The sequence below is a fragment of the Chiloscyllium plagiosum genome, chromosome 17 (assembly GCF_004010195.1).
Source record: "Chiloscyllium plagiosum isolate BGI_BamShark_2017 chromosome 17, ASM401019v2, whole genome shotgun sequence".
Taxonomy (NCBI): Eukaryota; Metazoa; Chordata; class Chondrichthyes; order Orectolobiformes; family Hemiscylliidae; genus Chiloscyllium; species Chiloscyllium plagiosum.
In genome coordinates, this window is record NC_057726.1 from 51,885,282 (window position 1) to 51,909,837 (window position 24,556).

Consider the following 24,556-nt stretch of genomic DNA (forward strand, 5'->3'; position numbering starts at 1 on the left):
ATATAATAGTCAATTGAAAATTGAAAAGAGCAGGCCAATTAGTCTACCCATTAAGTTATTCTAAGTGCCAAATATTTTTTTTTAATCTGTGTATTCAAGTACTTATCTCAAAAAGTAAAAGCAAAACATTCAGAATGATGTTATTCTTCCATTAATTCATGGCCATGCTAACATAGCCCATGTTCCAACATTTATTGCCTACCTCTAATTGCCCTTGAGAAGTGGTAGTCACCTTCTTGACAACTGAGTGATTTGATCAGTCACTTCAGTAAGATGTTAAGAGTCCTCCATATTGCCATGGCTCTGAGGTCGTATGTACATGGATAAGAGTGCATGGAAAAATCCAGGGCTACGGTTGACCTAACCCATTTGGTAGAAAACTATTGTGTTAGTTGTCTGTTGTATATACCATATATTTGCCCATTCCACTGTAGTCAATCAGGCAAAGCTAAGATAGGCAGTTGGTCTATGATGTATTTATAGTGACGGAGCTGGAACAGTTTCTCAGAATGTCTAACCCAAATATCTCATCAGAAGTCTTTTCACTATTCAAGTGCTTAAGTTCTTTGACTCCATAATTTAAATCACTAAGTATTTTTACTTGCCATTTCAATGACACACTCAATTAAGTGTTTCTCCATTTAGGCATCTTATGCGTCAAAACCACTAAATGAAACACCTTCATCAGACAAAGCAGGTTCAGAAACCTCGAAAGATGAAATCACAGTTAACGGAAACATGGATTTATTGAGTTCACCCAACAATGACTTGGCACCAATTGAGGTATTATTCACAGCAGGTGTTCCAGTATGGAATTGACTTAAACTCAGAATTGCCTTCCTTCTCATGCCTTAATGTTGTTAAGATTTGGGTTGAAAAAGCTGCTTTTTCATGGCTCATCAAAAACTGTAGAATCCTGATTGAGGTTGTTTTCTTTAGTCAAATATTCTTTACAGCATAAATTAATAAAGCTTTAGGCTCCCAAGAACACAGAAGAATTTGGTACAAATATTCAAACCTGGCTTCAAATTGATGCCTAGTTGTCCTCAGCTTTTCGTTTAGCTTCTATCCAATTTCCCTATTGGATATTCTAATTGTACACCTGTTACGCATTAGTTGAGTGATGATCAGTTAAGAGAGTAGAACCTGTTCAAAACCTGGTTTGAGCACCACGTGTTCCTGATAAAGTATCATTAATGTAATATTATCACTGAGAAAACAATTAGGGTTGCAACAGAAAGTGCGGAGGCAGAGAGCATTCTTTCAGTGAAAGAGAAATTAGATAAGTACTTGAAGTACTATGGGGAGAGACAATGGGAAGTGGCGATTATTTTTTGGATTACAGTTACCAGTAGCCATCAGATATAAGAGTGACCTTCATTTGTATAATATATATAGGAAATATCGTAAAATGGACACCCACCCAATTCTCTTGTGTCACTGTGAACTATAGCTCAATCCCTCAGACTTAATTGTTTAAGTACAGCCATGCCATTCTGCACATTCTTAACCCTATATTTCATCAATGACATTCAATTGCTGTCTGAGGAGGAGATTGAGATAGTTATATCTACATTTGTTTAAGGTTCAGATTCAAATTTGTTGGGGCAGTGTATTAGAAAATCTCATTTGCACTGAATTTCCACGTCATGCTGTTCTTTTGACATAACTTGTTATTCAGAAAACCAGTATTATTTATCATTCCTTTTTCATCTACAAATTTAATAAATTCAACACTGTGTCAAAATTGAGCTGGACTTTATCAACAAGTATGTTGCATGAATGTTTCTAATCAACGATCATGGCAGTATCATAAGTGGAAGTCAATAAATCTGAGCCAATCACCAGAATTGGTGGGCAAACTAACATTTTCCTGAAGGAAGAAGTGAAAAGCTTTATTTGGTGATTTCATACTGAAACTCTTGATTACATGACAAGAGATGGAGTACACATATATCCCCGAACATGTATCTTTACACCTTGCTGGTTAAATCTGCTGTCATCATCGCATCAAAAGCCAACACTTGTCCATTTTATTGTTGCAAGCTGCCACCCTATCACTCCAATCTGTTTGCCTCCCTGCTGCTATGCATTTAACTGCTTCACCACTGACAGCCATACTTTCAGCTGTTTAGGTGCCAACGTCTGAAATTCCCTCCCTAAATCTATTAACCGCTATTTCCTTCTTTTAAAGACTCTTCTTGAAAACAAAATCTTTGACCAAGTTTTTTGTCATCTGCCCAATATCTGCTATGTGACTTGCTGTTAAAATGTGTTTGATAATGCTCCTGTTAAGTTCTTTGGGGTAATTTAGCATGTTAAAGGTTCTGTACAAGTATAAGTTGTTGTTGAGGATGCTTATGTTCAGAGGCTACTGACTTTTCAATAAAGTAGTGAAGCAGGTAACATAAATCATAATAGGATACATTTATGGTCATTTTAACACAATTATAAATCCCTGACTATACATTCCAATCAAATTATTAAGCATGTGTGAAGAGTGGTGAAATGCTTTCAGTTTTAAATGTTAGTAGTAATACAGATGTAATCTCTCTTCTGTAGAGTGTGTCTTTGCTTCGCAGGAGGACAATACACTCTAGAAGAATCAGGCCAACCACAGCCTTGAACCGTAAGTGGTCATGTTAACATTTATTTAAATTGATTTTGCTGACTGTTTCTAACCCAGGTAAGCAATTAAAGTCAATACTAATTACAAGATCATAACATTCAAGGGAAAGGAGTTAGACAACTTAGAACGTATGACTGTATTCTTTGCTCACATGTTGAGAGTGTGTAATCTCTCAGTATTTAACAATTGGGAAATATAGTAGACATCCCATTCACTCAAACCTGCTGGCAACTCAAATAAGTCAAAGCTCCTTTGCAAGTCATCTTTATGTAAAACTGCCTAGTGTAGGAGTGCCACACTGCTGCTGAGTCTCATAGTAAGGTTTTTTGCCCACTGTCACTCCATATTTTCAATTGTTGGTGGCAGTGGTAGAGATTGTTTGCCATCAACTTGTGGTTAATAAATATATTCCCAAGTTGTAATTTGCTCTTTTCTAATAAAATGTTGATAGTTATTCACCATACCTTGTGGGAAACCAAATTAGGGAACAAAATTGAATTTTACTCAAAAAAGGACACTTTACATTGTTTATTAAGTAAAGTTACAGTTTAGACCACTGAAGTTTGTTATTTAGAGGAGCGAACTGATAGAAGACTGAGAGTTGGGATAACAGGGGCATTTTCAGGATGCGAACTTGTAACTAGGGGTGTGCCATGGGGATTAGTGCTGGTGTCACAATTACTTAAAGTGTGTATTAATGACTTAGATGAAGAAAGTGAACATGCTGTAGGAAATTTGCAGATGACACAGAAATAGATGGGAAGGCAAATGATGACACAAGTCTGCAAAAGAATATGGACAGGTTAAATGAGTTGGGGGAAAAACCTGGCAGTTAGAATAAAATCTGGGGAAATGTGAGATTATGCACTTTGAAGAAAGAATAGAAGACTTGGATATTACTTAAATGGAAAAGGACTGCAGAAGGCTACAAAACAGAGGGATTTGTGAATTCTCTTCCATGAATCACAAAAAGCTAGCATTCAAGTTCACTGGGTAATAGGGAAGACAGATGGAATGTTTATTTCAAAGGAAATGGAATTCAAAAGTAGAAAGGTTTTGCTAAAACTGTACATGGCACTAGTCAATCCACAGCTGGAATACTGTAAACAATTATAGACCCTTTATCCTAAAGAATGACATATTAATATTGGAGGCAGTCAAAAGAAGATTCACTGTGCTACTACCAGGTTTGAAGGGACTATCTTCCAAGGTTCAGGGTGGGTAGATTGGGCATGTACTGATTGGAATATAGAAGAATAGAAGATGATCTTATTGAACCATACAGAATTCTTAGAAGACTTGACAGGGTTGATGTAGAAAAGTTGTTTCCCTTGTGGAGGAGTCAAGGACCAGAAAGTATATTCTCAGCGTAAAGGGTTGCACATAGAGTCAGGCAGTGCAGAAACAGTCCCTCCAATTTGTCCATGCCGACCAAGTTTCCCACTTGCTGGCAGTTGGCCCATATCTCTCTAAACTTTTCCTATTTGTGTACCTATCGAAATGTCTTTTAAATGTTGTAACTGTACTTGCATCTACCATTTCCAGTAGCAGTTCACTCCACAAACGATTGATCCTTTATGTGGAAAAAGTTGCCCACAGGGTAGATTCCCCCCCCTCCCAGTCTTACTCCTTGTCCTGAAAATATGCCCCCTACCTTATCCTAGAGAAAAGACCCCATGACTCATGCTATCCATGAACCTCACAATTCTACAAACATCTAAATGTCACCCCTCAAACTCCCATACTTTGGTGGGAAGCAAGAAAGTGGAATTGAGTATCAGATCAGTCATAATTTCATTGATGCTGAAGCAGATTTGATGGTCTGACTTCTGCTTCTACACCTTAAGGTCTTAAGATAGCTGGTAGTAATGCAGACCTTTAATTAAATTTATGACAATATGTCTGCCATGGTTTTGTGAGCAGAGATCTACCTAAAACAGAAGGATATTTACATTTTAGTCCTCTGAAGTTTGAATGATATCCACCAGAGAGGAGAGCTAAGAAGCAGATGCAGTGTTAGTCATCAGTCCCTTTAGATTAGATAATACACATCAAAGCTGGCAGCAACATTTTAGGAAATTGCAGTGCAATAAGTTTAACATTTGTTTTGGTGACAAGGTGCTTGCTGAAGAGGAAAATAGGTCTGGAAGTCATTTTTTTGTATTTCACGTCAGCCAATGGTGTAGAATGCATTGATTTTGATTTGATTTATTCTTGTCACATGTACAGGGAAAAGTTTTGTTTCATATGCAGTACAGTCACATCATACCATACCAAGTTCATAGGGTAATAGGACAGGGTGACAAATACAATAGTGAAGACAGCTATTATGGCTGCAGAGAAGGTGTTTAAGAAGCAAGATCAATATTAGATTTGAAATTTGAGAGGTCCATTCAAACATCTAACAACAGTGGGGAAGAAGTTGTTCTTGAACCTGTTGGTATGTGTGTTTAAACGTTTGTATCTCCAACCTGATGGAAGAGATTGGAAGAGATTATAACCAGGGTGGGAGGGGTCTTTGATGATTTTGGCTGCCTTCCTAAGGCAGCAAGAGGCATAGATGAAGTCACTGGATGGGAGGTTGGCTGGAGTGATGGATTAGGCTGTGTTCACAACTGTCTGAGGTTTCTTACAGTCCTGGGCAGAGCAGTTGCCATACCAAGCCGTGATGCATCCAGATAGCATACTTTCTTTGGTTTATCTGTAAAGGATGGTAAGAGTTCTTTTGGACATTCCAAATTTCCTTAGCCTCCTGAGGAAGTAGAGGTGTTGTTGTGCTTTCTTGACTGTTGCATCAGTGTGGGTGGTGCAGGACAGATTGTTGGTGACCATCACTCCTAAGACCCTCTCTACCTCCGCTCTCGACCCTCTCCACCTCCGCTCCATTGATGTAGACAGGAGTGTGTCCTCCACCTTACTTCTGAAGTCGATGACCAGCTCTTCAGTTTTGCTGACATGAGGGGGAGATTGTGATCTTTACACCACACCACCAAGCATATTCTCTCTTTCCTGTATTCAGTCTTGTCATTGTTTGAGATCCAGCCTACAACGGTGGTCAATGAACTTGAGTTAGGATGAATTTGGCTACATAGTCATGAGTGTACAGGGAGTACAATAAAAGGCTGAGATTGCATCCTTGCAGGGCACAAATGTTAAGGATTGTCATGGAGGAAGAGCTGTTGCCTATCCTCACTGATTGCGGTCTGTTGGTCAGAAAGTTGAAGATCCAGTTGTAGCGGGTGGAGCAGAGACCTTGGTCTCGGAGTTTGGTTGGCATTATAGTATGGAGACGGAGCTGTAGTCAGTAAGTAGAAGTCTGATGTAGGTATCCTTGTCATTCTGATGTTCCAGGGATGGGTGTAGGACTAGGGAGATGGTGTCTGCCTTAGACCTATTGTGACATAATTGTGGCCAATTGCACAGGGTCAGGGCAGGCTGGGAGGCTAGATTTGATATGGGTCATGACTAACCTATCAAAGCATTTCATAATTATAGAGGTCAGGGCCACTGGGCAGTAGTACCAGGATGACAGTGATCTTCTTGAAACAGTTGGGGACTTCAGATTGTAGTAAAGAGAGGTTAAAGATGTCAGCGAATACTCTGTACAGGGTCTGAGTGCATAGCTGGGGACTCTGTCTGGCCCAGTTACATTCTTTGGGCCTACTCTCAGAAAAGCTGATCTGACATCTGCAGCGGTAACTATGGAAACAGGTGCATCCAATGCTGTCAGGGGAAAAGGGACACCGTTTCACTGATCTTCTATCAATTCAAGCATAAAATGCATTGAGCATATCAGGGAGGAATATAGTTTTGTCTGCTATTCTGTTTTACTTCACTTTGTAGCTTGTTATGTCATGTAGGCCTTACTACAAATGGTGGATGTCCATATGGTTAGTTTGGGTCTCCAACTTAGTCTGGTATTGCCTCTTGGCATCTTTAATGGCTTTACAGAGGTCATATCTGGATTTCCTGGAAAGGTCAGGGTCATCTGACTTGAATATCACACACCTGGTGTTCAGTGGGCACATTAACTTATGTTGGTGTAACTTCCTTCTTAAGTCTGAGGTGACTAACTGTCCTGAAAATACCCCATGCAAATTATTGGGAACACAATGTTGAGCTAGGTTTAGTTGTGTTCGTCAATTCTGAAGAAGGGTCAGTATATCCTCAATATTTACTCTATTTTTTCTCCACAGATGCTGCCAGACCCCTGCTCAGTTTTTCCAGTGATTTCTGATTTTGTAATGTAGCAAGTTAGGGGAAGATAATGATCCTCCTAGTGTCTGAGAAGGTGGTTTGGTTTTCTATTCGCATAAAGATTCTTTTCTTCCATGGGGTCAATTCATATCCACTGAAGGCACCAAGAACAGGAAAGCCCCAAGTTTAATTTGCATTCTACGCTAAGTTTACCAATATAAGGTGGATGTCAGAAGGTCCATTAGAATTGGTGAAGGCATTCAGAGGAGTAAAAGGAGCAAAATCATCCAAACTGATTCATGTGCAACAGCGGCTCCAGAAAACAATTACATTGAGTGCATGAGCAAAGGATTATACTGGAATGTGATACTCAAATAGTGAGAATGGTTTTATAATGAATAGTCATTTGAATGAGATGCCAGAGTAGAAGGACACCAGGGGAGCCCAGTCCAAGTCAGAAGTTCAGCAGAGGATGGTGGAATGTGTAAAATAGAATAAGTAATGAGCAACAAATTTATTACTTGCTGCTCAAAGAAGAGTAGCCAAAAACTAAATGTTTTTATCATCTATCCTTCAGGAATCTCAGACATAGAAACAGAAAGACAATTTGAAGGAACAGATTTTGAAGCAATGGAACTATTGACAGTCAAGTCACAACCAATCTCTACTGATATGAATGCTGTAAATAACACACCTACAAACGCAGAGACAACTTTTACAGATTCTCTTATGGATTTGCCAATTGAAGGGATGAAACTAAGGCATTGTACCAAAGGCAGGCCAAGACCAAACAGAATCCGGAAACATCCACCCTCCAAGCCTACTGTAAGTCTGTCTTGGAAGTATTTTTAATGGAGACAAGTTTAACAAAAAAGTCAATAAAATTAGGCTAATTACTTATCTTTCACAATCTCCTAGATTAATTGCTAACAATTTATGTTGTAAATAAGAAAGATAGGGAGTTACAAAGTATAAATGACTACAGAGAAACCTCGATTATCTGAAGGACACGGGCGGGGGGAGTATTTTGTTCTGTTAATCGAATGCTGGATAACATAGTTAGCCAAGCATCAGGACCTCGCGATCTTCTTTGGATAATCTGAAATTCAATTAACAGAATGTTGGATAATTGAGGTTCCTCTGTAACCCTAAAAGAGTACATTTCTTCCTTTCCTTCCTGTTGTTAAAGAGATGAATTGTCAATGCGACAGTGAGATCAGTGTAGGGTAAGGCTGTGCTTCCAGATCGCATGCTGTTTTCATAATTTAGAATAAACCTGCTAGTATCTGGCTTACTGAAGATGTTTTATTTATATCAAATCAAATTTAGAGTTAACAAAATCACAAGTATTGACAACTTTCTGTTGATTTTGGACCAACATCTTAATGTGTGACGTTAACTGAGATTAGAGGAGCATGTCAAGGGAAATTTCTGTGTATCTGGCTTTGTGCAGGTAGCTCTCTCTTCATTTCTACCTTAAATAAATGCATGCATGAAGTAATAGCAATGAACAGTTGATAAAGTGGCAGGCACTTTGAATCACACTGAAATACTTCCAGCAGGCCTGGGGTCAGCCATATCTACAAATAGTAAAGAAATCTTATCAAGCCCTGAATGATGTAGACTATGGCAAGAAATCTGGGAGAATTGTACGAAAATCCTAGCAAGGCCTCTAAATATTATATTTCCTAACAGATTCCAGATACTTTGAAATGAGGTCCTGACTCAGCAGCAGTGAAATGCTTATTAAGGGGATTATTGCTTGTTGTCAGCCTAACTAACTGAACATCTTGCCTCATTAATATGCACCCTCCTACCTTATCACCCACTGTGAAGAAACTAGATGTTGAGAATTCTCAACATGGAAGTCTGAGATTCCAGATCACTGCTTGTTCCTCCAGACCTACATCGTGATGCTGACTCTGACATCTCAAGGCACTTGCCACATCCATCCTTGTACACTGGCATATGACACCTGCCAGCTCTTCAGGACCCCATTGCACCTCCCAAATTGACTTAGCGAATGCTTTACACTTAAAAGCTGCCCTTCAGGGTACATTGGCAGCAAGCATTGAAATGCTGCTGCAAGGACCCCGTCTCATAAATTCTCCAAGCTGCTCACTTACTTTCTTAGCACTCGCTTTGGGCCTACTTGGATGCTAACCCAGATTTGCCTTTTCTCTTTGCCCTCTGATGCCATATCAACCAGGTTCACAGTACTTCTGTCTTGCCATATCATTTAGTACAGACAGAAAGCCAGGAGACTTGTTAACATTGTCAGCAGTCTTCAGTCAAGTCAAAACCGCCTTAAGTTGGGGTCAAATCACAGTAAGTCAAAGGGAGCCTCTGAAATCACTAACTGCTAACCTCTGACAGCTTTTCTGGGGACAGAAGTGAAATAGACAGAGGGGAAAATTCAATGCTAAGGTTGTTTGTTATAAAATTTACAGTATTTAGGGGAGGTGATGATCTCGTGGTATTATTACTAGACTATTTCTCCAAGTAGCTGAAAATGTGTTGCTGGAAAAGCACAGCAGGTCAGGCAGCATCCAAGGAGCAGGAGAATCGACGTCTCGGGCATGAGCCCTTCTTCAGGAATTCCTGAAGAAGGGCTCATGCCCTAAAACGTCGATTCTCTTGCTCCTTGGATGCTGCCTGACCTGCTGCGCTTTTCCAGCAACACATTTTCAGCTCTGATCTCCAGCATCAGCAGTCCTCACTTTCTCCTATTTCTCCAAGTACCCCAGGTAATGTTCTGGGTCATTAGGGTCAGGCAATAAACACTAGCCAGCAATGTCCACATCCCATGAAGGTTTTCTTAAGCTGCATTAGTTTAGAAACAATGATTCAATGTGTTCTTGATTATTCTTAAAGTGAAAATGATCATCAAACAGGATTGAGCTGATTATTGAAATTGTGATTAGTATCCTGCTATCTGAATGCTGTCAGACTGGGCTATACAGTTGCATCTGTTTGTACTTGGCATAGGTACAATCTGTGGACCAGGAAAAAGGAGAGGATGTAACCAACAGCAAATTAGATCTAGGACTAGAAGAATTCTTCACAAAGAAGATAATTCAAGAAGAAACCAGTTATGTGCCTGCTGCTTTCAGTGATTCTTCATATCAGTGAGTGACAAGTATTCCATCACATTTCTGATTTGAGCCTTGTAAATGGAGCAAAAGAATTAAAGAGGTGAACCACTCAGATTTCCAGCTTGTGTCTTGATGCTGTGACTACAATCCTAATGAAGTTTATCCAGTCTGACTTCTGGACAATGATCATTGTCTGATTTTGCAAAACATAGTACAGCGAAGGTCATGGAAAAGTGATTAAGACTTCTCTCATTCAAAATGGTGGTTACCTGACATTTATGTGGTACAAGTGATATCCATCTTTTGTACACCCAATATTATCCAGGTCCTGTTGTAACTCAGTGAGCTTTCAGTAACATAGCTGATAACTTTTCTATCTTTTTGCAACATGTTATCATTGACAACAACTAACTTGAATTGCAGGAGTACCAATGTTTTAATATTGCTTTCTCCAGCCCTTCTGAGGGCTACAAAAGCCAGGAGATATCAAAACCAAAACAGATTAGATTAGATTAGATTACTTACAGTGTGGAAACAGGCCCTTCGGCCCAACAAGTCCACACCGACCCGCCGAAGCGTAACCCACCCATACCCCTACATTTACCCCTTTACCTAACACTACGGGCAATTTAGCATGGCCAATTCACCTGACTTGCACATCTTTGGAGTGTGGGAGGAAACCGGAGCACCCGGAGGAAACCCACGCAGACACGGGGAGAACGTGCAAACTCCACACAGTCAGTCGCCTGAGGCGGGATATGAACCTGGGTCTCTGGCGCTGCGAGGCAGCAGTGCTAACCACTGTGCCACCGTGCCGCCCACCAGTTATTTGTTCTGTTTTTAAAAGACATTATAACCTTCCAAGCAGTATCTGCCACATTTGGGGTTAAATATAGAAGTGGGCAGTAGGAGAACTATTCACTTGCCTTGTCAGCAATATCACTTCCGGGCCATTTTCCAAATGACATGATTGGAATGGAAAGGTCTTCCCATTTGCAGCATCAAAAATAGACCATTTCCTTCGAGACTGCCTCTTGGCAGATGATTGGGACCACCACTCGAGGCAGGCTTTGCTCCTTGCACATCTGTCTGTTCACATGGTAGTGCAGCAGCTGTGACTGGTTTTTAATTTGGAGTTTTAATAATTGATGAGTGGTGCTGCAAGGTGGGAGTCTTAACCTGACTTCCCTGCTTTAACTCTCATTTCTATTTATAAGACCATGGATCTCAGATGTTGTTCTAAGAGCCTCAACATTATGTCCTGCCACCTTTAGATGTGTGTGTAGATACACCCCTGGGCTTGTTTGTCTGACACATCTTTAAAATTGTTCCATTTAGATTATGCTGCCTTTCCTCATTATTCCTGCCAAAGGGATTCATGTCGCATTTTTCTGTATTAAATTTAATCTGCCAAATGGCTTCCCACTTCACTAAACTGTCTGCATTCTCCTGAAGTCTGTTAGTATCCTCCTCACTATTTCCTACGTTCCCAAGTTTTGTTACATCTGGAAACCTTTCTCCATTGTATCTAGATCCATGTCATTAATATATACCAAAAAAAGGTGTTATCATAGTATCAATTGCAGGAAGCCATCGTTTATACTACCCTCATTTCTGAGAAAAAAGACATTCACAACTGCTTTCTAGATAATTTCATATCTACACTAACACATCAGTTTTAATTCCATATATTTATTTTTTGCTAATCGGTCTTTTGTGCTCCTTTATCAACTGTTTTTTTCAAAATCCATACACCCATCAATCACATTGCCTTCATTACCATCTATTACTACAAAGGACATACTCAGCATGTGAAGCATCAACTGTAGCGAAAGAGACAGAATTAACTTCAGGTTTTATTGAATGTTATGACAATTAGGTATGCACTGTTGCTGAAGTTCCACTATTCCACAGGTCATAAGCTAAAATTAAAGTAGTTTTTCCAGTTACATGGTTAATCAGACACCTTATCAATATCAAATTTTAAATAAGATCTATGAGCCAGATAAATAATTATTGGTTTATTGTCAAAACAAAACTCATTCAATGAAATAAAATAGTTGATAAACATGCACAGTTAATAATAAAGAAGTATAAATGCTTATTCTCCTAAATATTGCCACAACATACATGAAAACACAATCTTACACTTTGGAAAAGCAGAAAGAGGTATTTATCTGAAGCAATTGGTTTTCTGGCTTTTTTGGCTAATTGGGTTATTCTTAAATGTGAAAGGATAAAGTGTAGAATGTCTATTACTTTCTTCTGGCACATATGACCAAATCATTCATGGTTATCTCTGAAGTCTCTACAGACACACCTTAATCAGGAAATACAACATTGCTATATTCCTTCAGTCACTCTAATAAAATAACAAATGGCTTTAACACTGAATTCAAAAGAGGGTTTTCTTTTTGGAAATAGAATCGATTAGCTGGGCAGACCTTCCTTGCTGGCTTCTTGTCCCCAATTAATTCCAGATACCAAAACCAAACATTCTCTAAGCCAGTCACTATTCAAACAACCCCTGTAGAAGCAAGCAGTTATCACCAATCATGTGATTTCTTAGAAAGCCTTATTTAAATAAAAATCACCAATATTAACAGTGATTTTAAAACCAGCTCCTTTAAAAATTACGCCAGGAATTTCGATAAAACATAAGTAACTATATTTTCCACAATCCATCAAAACTTAAGTCCTCTGAGAAATATTAAATATAAAACATCTTCCTAACTGTACACACATTTAATTTATGTATATATAATTTAAGTATAAAAGGTGTTTTCATCACAGGGGATGGTTACACAGCGGGCAGGGAAAGAGGCAGGAGATCAACCTTCTCAAAACTCAATGAGCCACGACCCCTCCACCTCGCATCTCTCCAACTGAAATCTGAATTGATCTGAATATTTCTTCTCATGTTCCACAATGTCATTAATGTATATTTCACTTGTGTTTCTGTTGTATTATAACCACCAGTTGCAATTGTCCATCATTTGGGGGTGGCACGGTGGCTCAGTGGTTAGCGTTGCTGCATCACAGCGCCAGAGACCCAGGTTCAATTCCAGCCTTGGGTGACTGTGTGGAGTTTGCACCCAGTGTCTGTGTGGTTTTCCTCCAGGTGCTCCGGTTTCCTCCCACAGTCCAAAGATGTGCAGGTTGGGTGAATTGACCATGCTAAATTGCCCATAGAGTTAGTCTGAGGGAAATGGTTCTAGGTGGGTACCTCTTCATAGGGCTGATGTGGACTTGTTGGGCCAAACGGCCTGTTTCCACACTGTAGGGAATCTAATCTAATCATTAGCTGATTTTTGGAGTCAAGGTCCATAATCTGGAGAATCCTGTGCCACATGTGACTCTTCTAATTATCTTTAGTGTCTGGTGACATTTTATCAAATGACTTTGTATTCTTTGTACTGTAGTCTACTCACTCTCTGATCTGTCAGATGTCATCTTAGTTGTTATCTACTTAAACAAGGTTATGTTCTACAACACTTGATGCTCGTGGTGTGCCTGAATCTCCAATGCCTACCTAATTCAATTATTCTGGTAGTTGTACAGATCATGTATGAGCATATAATTGGATGAAGCATTGGGTGTATTAGATAAAACAATGATTATGTATTGTGAAAGAACTGAATTTTATTTTCCTTTTATTTTAAAAGGATCATTCATAGTCTTCCTCTCTAACCCACAGGCATGCACCTTTTATACCTTTCCCTCAGTAGAAACACAAAACAGGCAGCAGATCTGATCCTGCTCGCTTTCTGTCAGGTTATAATTACCCCCAGCACTGAATGCAGATTTAGTTGATTGTCCAACCAGACCGTTTTATACCATGCAGCCACTCAGAAAATTGTAATTTATTGCATAGTATTACTTATCAGAAAGGAACAGAAACCCAAACCTTCCTGTACACAACACTCATCATTTATCCTATTTTTAGAAGGACATGCTGTGTAGCCAGTCCAGTTTTGGACAGGTCTGCTAAATCTTCTTTGCTGTGGTAACTCAAAGAACTGATAACCAAGATTGACACTGGCAATATTATATACACAGTTGTTTTGTAAGTATTCATCAAAATGACATGTTGCTATTTGCAAATTCAGATGGCGTGACCTTGCACTCAAGTTATTTTCCATGGGGATAATCACCATGGAATTTCAGGTGGCAACTCCAGGCTGAATCAACATTTGTATAGTAAACTATTATTTACTATAATTCAAACCAATAAACAAGCTATACTTTTCCTGTATACAGCAATTGGTTTAATGCTTTGGTGTGAGAGTCTAACTAATTTCTAAGCTATTTCTCTGCTTTTTGCAGGAAAGACCAGTCTCCAAAGTTTGAAGACCCAAGCACTTCTTCATCGCTTCCAAAAACAAAAAAGAGATATCCTAAACTCAGTGACTTGTTTGCTTTCAAGAAAACCCGCTTCAACAGAATGCAAAAGGTCGAGAAAGAACTTGAAAGAAACCAACAGAAAGGCAAGAAAAATTCTTCTGTGGATATTCTAAAACCTCAAAAAGAATCTGGGGAAATGTTTGATCAAGCCAAACCAGAAGAGGGCAGTACAGAACAACCCAAACAAGACTGTATGCCCAGGCACCAGTCATCTTTGAGAGGTCTCAAAACACGCTCATTAATTCTGCTCCCTGGAAATAAGGATGTCGAGGATTTGTCTTTGCAGTTCACAGTACAAGGCAAGGTATGTGTAAAACTAAAAATAGGAATATTATATATTTGTTGCAAATTAAAATGTGCTGCATCGTGTCCATCAACAGATTGAAACAAAATTGCAAATGCTGGATATCAAAAGTGTCCATTGTTCAGATCTGATGAGAGGTTATAGCTGAATCAGTAATGCTTTCCTTTTTTCAGATCCTGATGACGTCCAGTTCATTTTCAACATTTTATTAATTTTAATCATTAAGTTTTCTGAGCTGCGTCACAGTTTTCTTGTATACCAATATAAGTATTTTTGAATGTTGATCTCTCTTCACCCACCCACCCCCCCATCATCCCAACTTCAAAAACACAAACACTCTGCAATTCAGGACAAATTCATCTTTCTCAAGGAGCAACTAAGGTAACTGCAGGCACAATATTTGTGTTCAATCTAAGAGAGAAAAAGTAGTAAACCCTCACCTAGCCACAGTGGCAGCAGTATGCACCATCTACAACATGCACTGCAGCAACTCACCAAATCTCCTTCGACAGCACCACCCAAACCTACCACTTCTACAACCTAGAAAGACAAGAGCAGCAGACACATGGGAGGACATTCATCTGCAAATTCCCCTACAAGCAAGATAATGTCTTGACTTGGAAATGCATTGGCATTTGTTCATTGTCACTGAGTAAAATCCTGGAACTCCTTTCTTAACAGCACTGTGAGTGTACCTAAATCAGTCAGTGATCCAGATAGTGGCTAACCACCAAAGTTTCCTTTATGCATCGCATTGAGACCCTGTAGCTTTCAGGACTCAATGATTTTAGGGCCTAAACATCTCCATACTGTTCCTGGGCCTCCACACATCAGGCCTTATTGTTATATGGCCTGTTTTCACCACAGTCAACCCATTTTCACCCTTTAATGGTCAGACCTAGCAGTTTCTCTTTCCCTCCAGCTCATCCCTCCTTAGTTTGCCCATCTGCTGTTCTCTTTCTCACTGGGCTCCACCTCCACCTATAATTTACTTCTTTCCCTTCATCCACCCCAACCCCAACAATTTCCTAGTTATAATCCGCTCTGAAGAAGAATCATTGGACTCTCTCTCCACTGGTGGTGCCAGACCTGCTGAGTTTCCCTAGCTTTTTCTGTTTTTGCTTCAGATTTCCAGCATCCACAGTCTTTAATTTTTGATTCCTTTGATGATTAGATTGGTAGTGGCACCAGAATTTTTTTTATGATCAGTGTTCAGTTAGCTGATAATGGTGGAGATGGAGCTGTACTATTTGGTCTCAGCACCCTTGACTTTAACCAGAAAGGAAGGAGGATTAGCATAAAATCAAGATGGGGAGGTTACTTGAAGATGATAAGTGTTATCTTAGGCTAAGTTCAAACTCTGGTGTTGCCCTATAGCAGTGGTTAACAAACTTTTCAATAAAGGAATATTTCAATTAGATAAACACACATCTAACTTTTTCACAATACATACATAGTATCATAAGTCTACACACGTGTGACTCTAGTGCCTTGCACATGCACAGTTGATAGGGGTACCTGGTGTCTTAGATACTGACTAATAGACACTAAGGTTCCGAAGGAGTTTGGAATTATGGAAGAAGCGTTGACACTCGGATAAAAGGTGGTGCTGCTACCCAAAAATTTCAAAGGACACTTCTCAACTTGTTGCAGCACACTGATGGAAAACCACAGCCCTAGAGAGTCAGCATTTTGGCATCCAGTAGACAGGATGAGTTAACACTATCAGAAGGCAGAAATGAAAGATTCTTCATATATTAATAGTGAAAGAAGTTTTATGAATTTCATTATTCATATTTTTGTAACTTGTGAAGAGCTAGAGATGGTGTTGCCTGACATTTGTCTAAAAGGAATATTGTGTTGTCATTTGAAACCTCTAGTTTTGTTAGTCGATATTAGGAATTCATCATTTCTATCAACACATAGGAATCCAAAACTGAGCTGTGTGAAGGACATCAGTTGCTCAGATCTGAGCAACACATACATCGGACTCTCGAGAGGGCAGGTCTGAAGGTGTTGCATTTTGACCCTAAGACAAAACTGGTAAGACATATTTTATTTTGAATATGTCACAAGAGTATTTGAAATTGCTTTGTTTGGCAGGGTTTGCAGAAATCTTTCTGATCCTACAGTGAAATCTCTGTCATTGCATTGGCCTGAGGAACAGCTGTAAATGCACTTCCTCAGAATGTGAGAAGACAACATATAAAATCAAGTTCCTTTATTTCCACAATGTAGATTACACACTTTATCTGAAGCATTACGAACCATAATGTCTTTCAGTTGTAGTTCTGCACTGGTACTTCATGACAAATGCAACAAGGTTAAGATTTGATAAACCACCTCAGTATTGAACATCCACTTGATCAAGACAATGCAGAACTAGCGGAGGCAGAAACATTATAAAAGGAATGGATATATGATGTGTGTGTGAGAGAGACACACTCAGATTCTTCAGCTCCTGCAGGCCAAATAATTTCTTTCTTTACAATAGAAAAGGAGATATAGTGGAACATACCAGACTTTCCAGAAAACTATATTATTGACTCAGAGCCAGAGATGCAAGAAAATTAATGTATCAAAGTCTTCTAACAGCCATGGAACTATTAATAGCACTAAAGAGCAACAATTTCCTAGAACCACCAGATGGTTTCCATTCCATACAAAAGGAAGTAGATGGGAACAATGCAAATGGGCTAATTAATCCTCCAAAGTTCTCTTTCTTCAAACTTTGAGGGTCTCTTATAGAGTTTTAACTGCTGGAACCTAGAATGCTTGAGAAAAATTTAAACTAATTCAGCAGAGGCAGGGGTCATAGTGTGTTAGTTTAATAACACAGCATAATTTAGAAAAGGAGTCATGGCAAAGTGAGTTCAGCGATATGGTGTCTGAAGGGAGTAAGGTGAAACTGGATGGCCTCCACTTTAATGCCAGGGGTATTAGATGCAAGACATATGAGTTAAGGGTGTGAATTGGCACATGGAACTGAGATGTTGGCAACTTAACATTCCAGAGTATAGGATCTTCAGGCAAATCACGGGGGTGTGCAAAGGTAGAGGTGGTGTCACATTATTAGTTCGGGAGTCAGTTACTGCAGTATGGAGGAATGATGTCTTGGAAGGGTCATCAAATGAGGCTTCCTGGGTGGAACTCAGGAATAAAAAAGGGTAATAAGCAAGGTCTTTTTTTCCCCAGAGTGGGGGAGTCCAAAACTAGAGGGTATAGGTTTAAGGTGAGAGGTAAATGATATAAAAGGGACCGAAGGAGCAACATTTTCACACAGGGGGTGATGCGTGTATGGAATGAGCTGCCAGAGGAAATGGTGGAGGCTGGTACAATTGCAACAATTAAAAGGCATCTGCTTGGGTATATGAATAGGAAGGGTTTAGAGGGATATGGGTCAAATGCTGGCAAATGGGACTAGATTTATATAGGACATTTGGTCGGCATGGACAAGTTGAACCTAAGAGTCTGTTTCTTTGCTGTATATCTCTATGACTCTAAAAATGGGGCAGTCACCCTGTTAGGAGTCTATTATAGGCAGGATCTGGCCAAAAAAGACTGGGAACAGCTAGTTCCGGGTAAATATACAGCAGAACGGTGGGAAGCATTCAAAAAGTACTATGGGGAGTATAGACTGAACATGTTCCCTTAGGGTCAAATATAGGAGCAATAAGCCAGAGAACATCTGTCTTTACTTGAAAAAATGAGGTTGCAAGAACAGATTTTGAGAAGATGGACTCTGAATTTCTGAGCAGATTGATAAAAGAAGGTATTCAAGGTTTTGGCAGATTTAAACATGGACAAATCCCCAGGATTGGATGAGTTGTATCCCACAATAACCTCGGATACATGGAAGAAAACTATAGGGGCCCCGATCCCTAACTTTTTAACTGTCTCTGGCCACAAGGGAGGAGCAGAAGACTGCAGGACAGCTAACATGCTTTCACTTTACAAGAAGGGTGGTAGAGAAAGACCAGGGAGCTGTAGACCAGTGAGTCTAACATCAGTGGTAGGAAAAGTAATGAAGGAGAAAATAAATTTCCACTTACAAAGGCAAGGTTTGATCAGGGATAGTTAGCATGGTTTGTCAGAGGAAGATTATACCAGCAAATCAGGTAGAACTTTTCAAGGACGTGATCAAGTGTTTGGATGAGTGTCAGGCATCTTATGTAGTTTGTACAGATTTCAGCAAGGCTTTTAATAAGATCTCACGTGGGGAAACTGATAAAGAAGGTAAAAGCTTATGGAGTAGATTATGAGGACAGGATGAATAGGCAGCAGTCATTATCCTTGGTTGAAGGGTGACCAATAAGGGGGCATAATTTAAAAGTGAAAAGTGAGAGGTTTTAAGGGGATTTGAAGAAATCCTTTCTCAACCAGATGATGGTGGGGTTCTGGAATGCACTTACTGGGAGGGTAGTTGAGGTGGAAAATCTCACAACCTTTTTTAAAAAAAAAGGCGAGTACTTGAAATGTCAGAACATTCAAGGCTGTGGGACTAGTGTAAGTAGTAGTATATTCTTGGCAATATAGACTGGATGGGCTGAAGGGCCTCTTTACTGTATGATTCTAGGGCTAATGGGTGATTTGATCAAAGTTTCATGATATTAAGTAGAATAACTAGGGTATATTAGGAGGAACCATTTTTGCTATCAGGGAGTATAGGTCTACAAAGAATAAATCTGTGATCATCAAGTGGGAAATTAGGAAACGCTTCTCCACACAATGGGTGGCACGGTGGCTCAGTGGCTAGCACTGCTGCCTTGCAGTGCCAGGAACCCCAGGTTTGATTCCAACCTCAGGTGACTGTCTGTGTGGAGTTTGCATGCTCTCCCAGTGTCTCCCACAGTCTAAAGATGAATTGGCCATGCAAAACTGCCCTTAGTGCTCAGGGATATGTAGAGTAATAGGGTGGGGGAGTGGGTCTGAGTGTGATACTCTTTGGAGGGTCGGTGTGGACTTGGTGGGTCAAATGGCCTGTTTCCACACTGTAGGGATTCTGTGATACAAAGAATATTGTGGTTTACAACTCTTTTCCACAACAGTTGATGTTCAATCAGTTGTTAATTTTAAAGCTGTGATTCATAGATTTTTGTTATCCAAAATAAGATTAAAGTCAAAAGCAGATAAAATTATGTCACAGATTAACCATGACCTCGGTGAATGGCAAAACAGGCTTAAAGGGGCTAAATAGCTTTCTCCTGTTCCCATGTTCCTACAAGATCTTGCTAGCTATTTAAAAGGCCCCTCTTAACCCTTGGAATTCCCAAATCCTGTCATGACTGGTGAATTATATTTTAATTACAGTTTTTATTTTGCCTATTTTTGAAGCCCAAGGCATGCTGTGTTCAGAGTAGTATATTTTGTAAGGGACCAAAGTGAGTAATCAGGATTAGCATTAGCATATCCAAGAGTCTAATACTTGAAAAATAACTCGCATTAATCCTACATCACAAGTTTACCACACATCCAGAGACACATGATAACGCACACTGAAATTAGTCCTTTTTGTACTCATTCATAAAATGAGCACATTAAGGAACAATTTTTATTACAGGAAGTTTCAAAAGCTTGTGGATAGAATGATGTTTCACTCTACTGTCATTGGAGAAACATACAACACATAAACTTGACACCAAGGCAGCAGGATGCCAGTATGCACCTGTGATTCATCTTCCTTCGTTGCAGCCATTGAGTTTCAGATTTGTATGGAGGAGAGGAAGATTGGATGGAGAGACATTTCCTGGATTGCTGTCAAGCACCTCCCTCTGGACAGTTGCGTTGCCAATACGGGAGACTTGGGTGAAAATCACACACATTATGGACACTTTATATTCCCACATGGGCATTGCTGTCTGACCAGTATTTATTGCCCTAGAGAAGGTGGTGTTGAGCTGCCTTCTTGAACTGCTGCAGTCCATGTGCTATAGAGATTGACCCACAATGTCCTTAGGGAGGGATTCCCAGGATTTTGACCTGGCAACAAAGAAAGAGTAGCAATATCTTTCCAAGTCAGGATGGTGAGTTGCTTAGAGGGGAATTTGCATGTGGTGGTGTTTCTACATATCTGCTGCCCTTGTGATTTTAGATGGAAGTGGTCCTGGGTTTAGAATATTTAATGGTTAATGATATGTAAAGTAATTACAAAGCTGTGTTTTAAATTTCTCATGTGAATTCAGAAATACTTTGACAAATCATTGGGCCTGTAAGTTATCTGTGTATTAGCAACAGCACCAATTTCAGAGTATGTATGCAGTGGGCAGGGGAAAAATTCCTAATTCAGCCTGATGCTGCAATAACACACGAGTAAAGCAAAAGAAAATGATCTTCTGACTTTAATAAGCAATTAAATTAATAGATTATTTCTAGCTGATTTATAGAGAGTGTTGTTTAATAGCTGTTTTAATAACTTAAAGCAAAAGTATTAAAACACCTAACTACATGTACCAGACATTATGCATTCTGTATGGTTACTCAATCTTTTCCTTTTCTACTTTTCAGAATGTAGAATCAGAATTAAAAGGATCAGACAGTAATGGTAAGATATAGCAAACTTAATTTACCTTTTAAATATTGGCATGACTTTTAAAATCTCCTCTTGCTCTTAATACAATTCAACAGGCATCACAAATGGAGTGAAAGTTTGCTACATGCACTTTCTGCATATAAAATTCAAGCACAAGTACTGATAATGCAATGAGTTATTGGAGATGAAACAATATTGATGCAAAACAACATAGTTTCATCTCCAAGATCAAAGTCAGGGATGAGCTCCAACTCTATTCTGGTTGGATAAAGCTGTGCATTTCCCACTTTTTCTTAGGCTCTGATTTGATATTTACAGCTATTTTTTACTATTCCTCTTTCAAAAATGTATATTAAATACAGCCTGGATCCTAGATTGGGGAATTCAGCCCCATAAGCCTGCTCCACCATTCAATATGATCATGGCTGATCTCATCTCAGCCTCAATTCCACTTTCCTACCAGCCCCCTATGACCCTTTAACCTGTTACTAATTAAAAATCTGTATCTCCTCCTTTCAATATAGTTAGTATCCTGGTGTACTGTGGGGTACTGAATTCCAGATTCAAGACCATTTCAGAGAAGTAATTCCTCCTCATTTCTGTTTTAAATCTGCCACCCTTTAGCCTAAAACTGTGACATCTCATTCTAGGCTAGCCCAAGAAGTGAAACATCCACTGTACACTTACTTTGTCAATCACCATTAGCATCTTATATTCCTAAAGTCGATCTCCTCACATTCTTCTAAACACTAGCAAGTGAAGGCTTAAATTGTTCAATCTCTTATCATAAGCTTTTCGTCTTTGGAACTAGTCTAGTCATAGAGATGTACAGCATGGAAACAGACCCTTTGGTCCAACCTGTCCATGCCGACCAGATATCCCAACCCAATCTAGTACCACCTGCCAGCGCCCGGCCCATATCCCTCCAAACTCTTCCTATTCATATAGCCAACCAAATGCCTCTTAAATGTTGCAATTATACCAGCCTCCACCACATCCTCTGGCAGCTCATTCCATACACGTACCACCCTCTGCGTGAAAAAGTTGCCCCTTAGGTCTCTTTTATATCTTTCCCCTCTCACCCTAAACCTATGCCCTCTAGTTCTGGACTCCCCCACCCCAGGGAACTGCTTATACTGTTTGGGATACAGGTGGTCCTGTTTGGTAGCTTCACCAGGTTGACCCCTCATTCTCAGGTATACCTGGTGCTGCTCCTGGCATGCCCCCCCTGCACTCTCCATTGAACCAGGGTTGATTCCCCTGGCTAGATGCTAATGGTTGAGTGGGGGATATGCCGGGCCATGAGGTTACAGATTGTGCTGGAGTACAGCTCTGCTACTGTTGATGGCCCACAGTGCCTCATTGGTGCCCAGGCTTGTGTTGCTCGATCTGTTTGAAGTCTGTCCCATTTAGCACAGTGATAGTGCCACACAACATGATGGAGGGTATTCTCAATGTGAAGGTGGGACTTTGTCTCCAAAGGACTGTGCGGTGGTCGTTCTTACTGATACTGCCATGGACAGGTGCAGATTGCTAAGGGTGAGTTCGACGGTATTTTTCTCTCTTATTGGTTCCCTCATCACCTGCCTCAGACCCAGCCTAGCAGCTATGTCCTTCAGGACCTGACCTGACCAATTCGGGGTGGCACAGTGGCTCAGTGGTTAGTCTCACAGCACTAGGGACCCGAGTTCAATTCCCACTTCAGGCGACTGTCTGTGTGGTGTTTGCACATTCTCCCCATGTCTGCGTGGGTTTCCTCTGGGTGCTCCAGTTTCCTCCCACAGTCCAAAGATGTGAATTGGCCGTGCTAAATTGCCCATAGTGTTAGGTGCATTAGTCAGGGGTAAATGTAGGGTGGGGGAATGGGTCTTGGCAGGTTTCTCTCCCTTTGGGAGGGTCGGTGTGGACATGTTGGGCCGAAGGGCCTGTTTCTATATTGTAGGGAATCTAATCTAACTTGATCAGTTGTACTGCTGCCGAGCCACTCTTGGTGGTAGACATTGAAATCCCCCACCCAGAGTACATTTTACAACCTTGCCACCCTCAACACTTCCTCCAAGTGTTGTTCAACATTAGAGGGGCACTGATTCATCAGCCGAGGGAGGATGGTACGTGGAAATCAGCAGGAGGTTTCTTTCCCCGTGTTTTATCTGAAACCATGAGACTCCATGTGATCCAGAGTCAATGTTGAGGACTCCCAGGGCAATTCCCTCCTGACGGTATACCACTGTGTTGCCACTTCTGCTGGGTCTGGTGATGCCAGGGATGGTGATGGTGGTCGGGAGTGTGGTGCTGGAAAAACACAGCAAGGTCAGGCAGCATCCGAGGAGTAGGAGAATCGACGTTTCGAGTATAAGCCCTTCTTCAGGAATGAGGCTTGTGGGCCGGAGGTCTGAGAGATAAATGGGAGGGGGTTGGGGCTGGGCGGAAGGTAGCTAGGAATGTGATAGGTCGATGAAGGTGAGAGTGAAAGTGATAGGTCGGAGAGGAGGGTAGAACAGGTAAGTGGGAAGGAAGATGGACAGGTAGGACAGTTCAAGAGGGCAGTGCTGAGTTGGAGGGTTGGATCTGGGATCAAGTGGGAGAGGGGAGATGAGGAAACTGGTGAAGTCGATGTTGAGGTCGTGTGGTTGGAGGGTCCCAAGGCAGAAGATGAGGTGTTCTTCGTCCAGTTGGCAGGTGGCTTTGATTTGGTGGTGGAGGCGGCCCAGGGCTTGCATGTCCTTGGGGGAGTGGGAGGGGGACTTGAAGTGGTCGGCCACAGGGCGGTAGGGTTATTTGTTAAGTGGAATCCTGATAGATGTGAATTGATGCATTTTGGGAGATCAAATAGGAAAGAATATACACAATAAATGTTAGGTCCCTAGACAGTACTGAGGAATAAAGGAACCTTGATGTAGAAGTCCATAGATCCATGAAGGTGTCACACAGTAATCAGAATGGAGATGAAGGCATATGGAATGATGGAATGCTAGCCTTCATTAGCAAGGGTACAGAATATAGAAGCAAAGAAGTCTTGTTACAATTTTATAAAACATTAGTTAGGCCACAGATGGAATATCGTGTGCAGTTCTGGTCATAATACTATCAGAAGGACATGATTGCACTGGAGAGGGTGTCGAGGAGATTCACAAGATTGTCACCTGGGATAGAAATTCTGCTATAAGATGAGACTGGATAGCTTGGGTTTGTTTTCCTGGGAGCAGAGGGGGTTATGTTCTGATTGAGGTAAGGGGCATTGACAGAGCAGATTGTGAGAATTTTTTCCCCATGATAAATAGTTAATGACCAGAGGGCATAAATTTAAGGTGAGCAGTTAGTGGTATAGAGGGGACCTGAGGAAACATTTTTTCACCCAGAGTGTGGTGGAAATGTGGAACACACTAAGAGGGTGGTGG

At 40.5% G+C, this 24,556-nt stretch overlaps 1 protein-coding gene across 4 annotated transcripts in view; it reads left to right on the forward strand.

Annotated features, from left to right (window-relative positions):
* carmil2 (capping protein regulator and myosin 1 linker 2) overlaps nucleotides 1–24,556 on the forward strand; it is a 179,955-nt gene that overhangs the window by 140,659 nt on the left and 14,740 nt on the right. For all 4 annotated transcript variants that reach the window (XM_043707063.1, XM_043707061.1, XM_043707062.1 and 1 more), the window contains 7 exons: nucleotides 646–783; nucleotides 2,563–2,629; nucleotides 7,404–7,651; nucleotides 9,815–9,954; nucleotides 14,248–14,629; nucleotides 16,556–16,672; nucleotides 21,134–21,170. In XM_043707063.1, coding sequence (XP_043562998.1) covers nucleotides 646–783; nucleotides 2,563–2,629; nucleotides 7,404–7,651; nucleotides 9,815–9,954; nucleotides 14,248–14,629; nucleotides 16,556–16,672; nucleotides 21,134–21,170 — 1,129 coding nt within the window. The remainder of the gene's footprint in view (nucleotides 1–645; nucleotides 784–2,562; nucleotides 2,630–7,403; nucleotides 7,652–9,814; nucleotides 9,955–14,247; nucleotides 14,630–16,555; nucleotides 16,673–21,133; nucleotides 21,171–24,556) is intronic.